This window comes from Pygoscelis adeliae, unplaced genomic scaffold (assembly GCF_000699105.1).
Source record: "Pygoscelis adeliae isolate BGI_AS28 unplaced genomic scaffold, ASM69910v1 Scaffold353, whole genome shotgun sequence".
Classification (NCBI taxonomy): domain Eukaryota; kingdom Metazoa; phylum Chordata; class Aves; order Sphenisciformes; family Spheniscidae; genus Pygoscelis; species Pygoscelis adeliae.
The window spans coordinates 102,501-107,406 of NW_008824445.1; the positions used below are offsets into that span (position 1 = coordinate 102,501).

Genomic DNA, 4,906 nt, shown 5'->3' on the forward strand with positions numbered 1-4,906 from the left:
TAGCAGCAGCCCTCTTGTAGCACAGGCAGTATGGAACCACAGACAGTTAGCCACCTTCTTCACAGTTAAGGCTGTGACCCCTTATCCCGGACTCGTCTTCGCTAGTGCGAACCACAGGAGGACCTGAGAAAGGCTGCCCCTACGTCTCACGCCAACCCTGCACCCCTTCCCTCTCACTGCACGGACACCCCAGCCACCCTCCATCCCCTTCTGGGAGATGCCGCGGACAGCTCGGTGCTTTTACAAGCGCAGGGAAGAGCACCCACGGCCCGCTGGCGCTGGGTGGGCGGGCGAGCATCAGGTGATGCGGTGATGGGGCGGCTCACGCGGCATCTCGGCAGCCTCATCCTGCTCATCGCAAGTCACACTGCAGCAGCGGGGCTGCGGTAACCGCCTGCGAGCGAGCAGCCCTTGGCTGCTGGGAAATGCAAGGGAGCAAAGCTACACCAGGGAAGAGCACAGAGTCCCTGCTGGGAGCACGATGGTGCCAAAACCTCCGATCTGGCTGCAGACCGACCCGTGGGTGCTCCTGGGGCTCCCGGGCTGGGCAGTGCCAGGCGTTGGCTGCAGCTTTCCTGTGCCGGCAGGCTCTGCTATCACCCCTGCTTCCCCGCCACACCCGGTCAGAGGAAAAAAAACCCCCATGCTCCGCCGCCACACCGGATAAGAGGAGTGGCCCGGGAGCTGCGGGACGCCTGTTTAATGTTTAATATTCCTGGAAGCTGGTGACTGTTTGACAAGTGAGATAGGTGCTGACTCAGCGAGGAGCCAGGGATGAAAAAGTCGTTCCCAAGATGACTTGCTCCTTTGCTGCTGGGAAGTCGGTACAAGACGCTGCTGTCCTGTTTTCGGTTGGGTTAATGTTAAACTTGAGGAGTGCAGCCCCGCTGGCCTCACTCTCCCTTGCTAGGAGGTTTTCTTCGGTCTGGGAAGGAGGAGAGGGTGGGGAGGGGTGGTGCTGGACTCCGTCCACCCCCAGAGAGCAGCACTACAGCCAAGAGGCCTCAGCCCTGCCACGGGGCCGGGGCCAGCGGCATCCGCACCGCCCCTCGGCATCGTCAGTGCTGCTTCCAGCTGCTTGGCAGCGAGAGGGGCTGCTCCCCCGGGGCAGCCGGGCAGCGCAGAGAATGCTCCCGCACGAGCAGCACTCACCCACTGGCTCCTGCATCCATCACAGGGAAAGCACGGAGGCCGTTAGGAGTGGTGGAGATGCACAATGGCTCCCTACCACCTCGTCCCACTGCTTTGCTCGGTTGTTTTTTTAAATAGCCCCGTCCACAGCGCTGTGTCCAGCCCACCCGGCCTGGCAGCACCTGTCCCACTGCCAAAATGCCCCCTGCAAGCCCATGGGAGGGATGTGGGATGCAGGATGCTGGATGCAGGATGGAGGACGTGGGATGCCAGCCTCTCATCTCAGTCCAGCTCCAAGGTGGGGAGCGGGAAGGGACTGCCGTCCCTATGTGCGATGGCAGGGTGGACTCAGAGGTCCCTCCTGACCCAGGAGCCAGCATGGATGGAAGCAGGAGCCGTTAGAGAAATCAGCGCTACAAAGATGCATGTATACATATATATTCTTTAAAAAACAGAAAACCCTCTCCCCATTTGTGAGGCTCTTGGGTGGGGAGGGCTCTGTGGGAAGGGCCAGGAGGGAACAGGACGTTTCCCCGAGGAGGAGGCCAGTGTTTCCCCTCCCTGTCGCAAGAGCCACCCAGGAAGGGTCAGAGATGCCCTCGGCTGCTGGCCCTTGGGGTGGGTGGAGGGCTCGGGACCACAGCAGCTCAGGTGAAGACCCAGTGGCATGGCCCCAGGAAAGCTTGCACAGCCCACACCATTCTCCTGCCTTTACGGCCAGGACAGATAATTCACCCCTACAAATCCAAGCAGCATCTCCGCCAAGGGAGCGACTCGCCCCCTCTCTGCACTGGGAACATGTCCCTGACGCGACTTCTCTCCTGCCAGCGCCAACTCAGACAGAAACTGCTCCCAACCCCGGATGCTGGCACACTAGCCTGTGCCTCTGCACAACTCTGCTATCCCCGAGGGCACGTCCCACTCCATTGCATCACCCAGATGGGCTGCGGCCAGCAGACGCAGTGGCTCTGCACCTAACACCTGCCTGCGGTCATTGCCCAGTAGCACCCGTACGTTGGGACATTGCACTGCCCGTTGTGTGATGGCCCCTCTGCAAGCGATGGCCAGAGGGTCACGCCACATGGGGACACAGTCGGGCATGTCCCTTCACCTGGGGGAGTGCCTGAGCGGTGGTATTCCCAAGAAGGAGCTCACAGAAGTGCATGTGGGCACTGCGGCACGCAACAGAGATGCTTGTCTAGCCCTCGGGCTGCGCACTTGCCCACCTCTCTCCCCGCTCCTACCTGCTCTTGTCCACAGCATCCTGCTCGTCCATCTCGTCCGCGCTGCAGGTCGCGCTGGAGTCGCTGTCGGGGTTCACCCCGGGGCCTTTACTGCCTTTATGGCTCTCCTTCTTCTCAGCCTTGGGTGTCCCCTCCGTCCCTGCTGTCCCTCCGCTGCTGACGCCACTTTCCGCTTTCTTGTCATTCCCCTTGTCCTTCTCCTGGCTGTCTTCGCTCTCCTCCTTCTTCACCTCGCTCTTGCAGTGCTCTTCGCTCACCTTCTCCTCCGGCTCCTCCGTTTTCACCACGTCCACCACCAGGTCCTCCTGCACCTTCTCCTCGCTGTTGGGTGGCTCGGGAGCTGCCTCCGGCGGAGGGCTGGTGGCAGGAGCGGGGTTGGGGGGGGGGGCGGGGGGAGCGTCAGGGGGTGTTGGAGCCTCTTCCAACTTGACTGCCGGTTCTGCGCCGGAGTCACCTCCCGGCCCGGGTGGTGCCTTGGCCCCGTTTTCGCCTCCTTCTTTGGCTTCGAGCCTCGGCGAGGGAATGCTCTCTGTGTCGGAGCTGTTATTTACTGCAGCTGAGAAAAGGGAAGAAATAAAAATAAGGATCAGCCCGAGATTCTCGCTTCCCATATCGCTGCCTCCGCCCCCTCCCATGGGAGGAGAACGCCTTCATTCCTCCGAGGGGGAGATGATCCCAGGGCTGGGAGAGCTGTGCCGGGATCCCCGGATCCAGAGCCTACTAAGCAAAGGGATGCTCTGGGGGCCTCTTTGCTTGCCCAGCGCGATGACTTGTTGTTAACCCCCACCCAAACGCAAACCCACATGGCCAAAACCCTGGAGTCCGAGTGACTGGGTTTTAAGGGAAAACCCCGGCTGCTAGCTGGATCCGCAGGACAGGACCTGCTCCCTTCTCGCCCTCTCACCCACGGCTCTGGATCAGCTCTGCTCCCCTGGGGCCAGGCACCTTGCTGGCACCCTGCTTGCTGACTTACGTTGCCTGTGTCCCTGGCTCTGCCACCCCCAGGGCAGCTGGGGACCATCCCAAAACACCGTGCGTGTTTGTTGTTATTTAAGCCACCAGTGGCAGAAGAAAGGAGGTCAGGGTTGGCGAAAGCAAAGCGCTGGCAGTACTGCGGGACAGGTTAATTATTACATGGAAAGGATCATTCTCAAATCTGCCACCAACGGCTTGAAGTGAGCTGGAAGCGCAAGCATCCACGCACCACTGCAGATGAAGGTGCTGCCAAGAGATTGTTTCTACGGCTGGAGAGAGGATCGTTCCCTCCAAGTCTTTGCCAGGGCCAGGAGCACCAGGAGACTTCCATGGTCCCATCTCAGCACATCCCCACCGGGCACGGCTCTCACGCTCGTGCCCAAAGGCTTCCTCCCACGCATTCGTCAACTTGCCTCTCTCCACAGCAGCACAGACAGCTTTCAAATGCTGGTGAGATCAGTGACACAGAGGGACTGTGTCCCAAGAGCTGTACGTTGGAGCACATCCATCCTTCCTTGGCAGGAAAACGTGCCACACTCATCAGGAATCTCAGCCTTCTCCAACCTTTATTCACTTGCAATTGAGCAATAAGGTGTCCCATCCCCCACCCAGGGACGAGGTTTACAGCGCGTTTGGCCAAACTCTCCCCGGCTGCCACTCGATGCTACTCTGAATGCCACGCTGAGACATCCAGCAGTGGCTTGTCCCAGGCTCAGCCAAGCTCTAGGCTGCAGGATGCTCCCTCCAGATCCTGAATCCGTGGTCTACACCATAACCCCTACGCCAAGTCCTTCACCCCCCCTCCCCGGCCGGCCACACGGCCCCCTAACCCCAAGCTATTGCCTGAGCATCCCCAAATGTCACCCTGGAGCCAGCAGCCATCTCCTGCACAACACTGCCCTGGCACTTCTGCGCCCATGACATTTCATCCCCCCCCTGCTTATGCCTTTCTTCAGCCCACCCCAGCAGCAGAACAAGAGACGAGGCTTGGAGAGTAAGGCTCGGGAGCATGTCAAGAGATCTGTCTCTAATCTCAAAAATACATTGTTTCCTCTCAGGCACTCTAACAAAGAGCAATAACTACCTTTTACTTAGTGCCTCTGAGTCACGTATCACCTCGCACAAAGATTTACCTGGAATCTGCCTTGTAATGAGTGACTCACAACGATGGTTTGAAAAGATTTCCCATTTCGAGTCCCATTAGCCTGGGTGCTAAGGCCAGGAACCAGCGTGGTGCCAGCAGTGCTGGTTAAGTTATTAAATTACTTTAACAAAAGTCAAATGGGGCTATTGTTGGAAAATTATGCACATTTTCTCCAAACTCGCTGCCGTGCTTTCTAAGCGATAAATAGCTGAAAATTGTCACATTCAAGTTGTTTCCTTTCTTTGGTATGGCGGGGAGGGAGGAAAACGCTGCCTTAAAAGGGAAAGGAGGAGGAAAAGACCCGCCAAGGTACATCAGCCTTGCCGGTGGGAGACCACAGCTTCCCCTGCCTTTGCTGGCAGCGCGGGCTCCACTGCCTGGGGCAGCCGCAGCAGCCGCGATGCCCTCATGG

General features: G+C 59.0%; 1 protein-coding gene across 1 annotated transcript in view; it reads right to left on the reverse strand.

The window, feature by feature from the left end:
• The window catches only part of NCOR2 (nuclear receptor corepressor 2), a gene marked incomplete at its 3' end in the record, with an annotated part of 186,193 nt that overhangs the window by 38,490 nt on the left and 142,797 nt on the right, over positions 1-4,906 (reverse strand). The window contains exon 19 of the mRNA XM_009320956.1: positions 2,376-2,931. Within this exon, the coding sequence (XP_009319231.1) occupies positions 2,376-2,931 (556 nt within the window). The remainder of the gene's footprint in view (positions 1-2,375; positions 2,932-4,906) is intronic.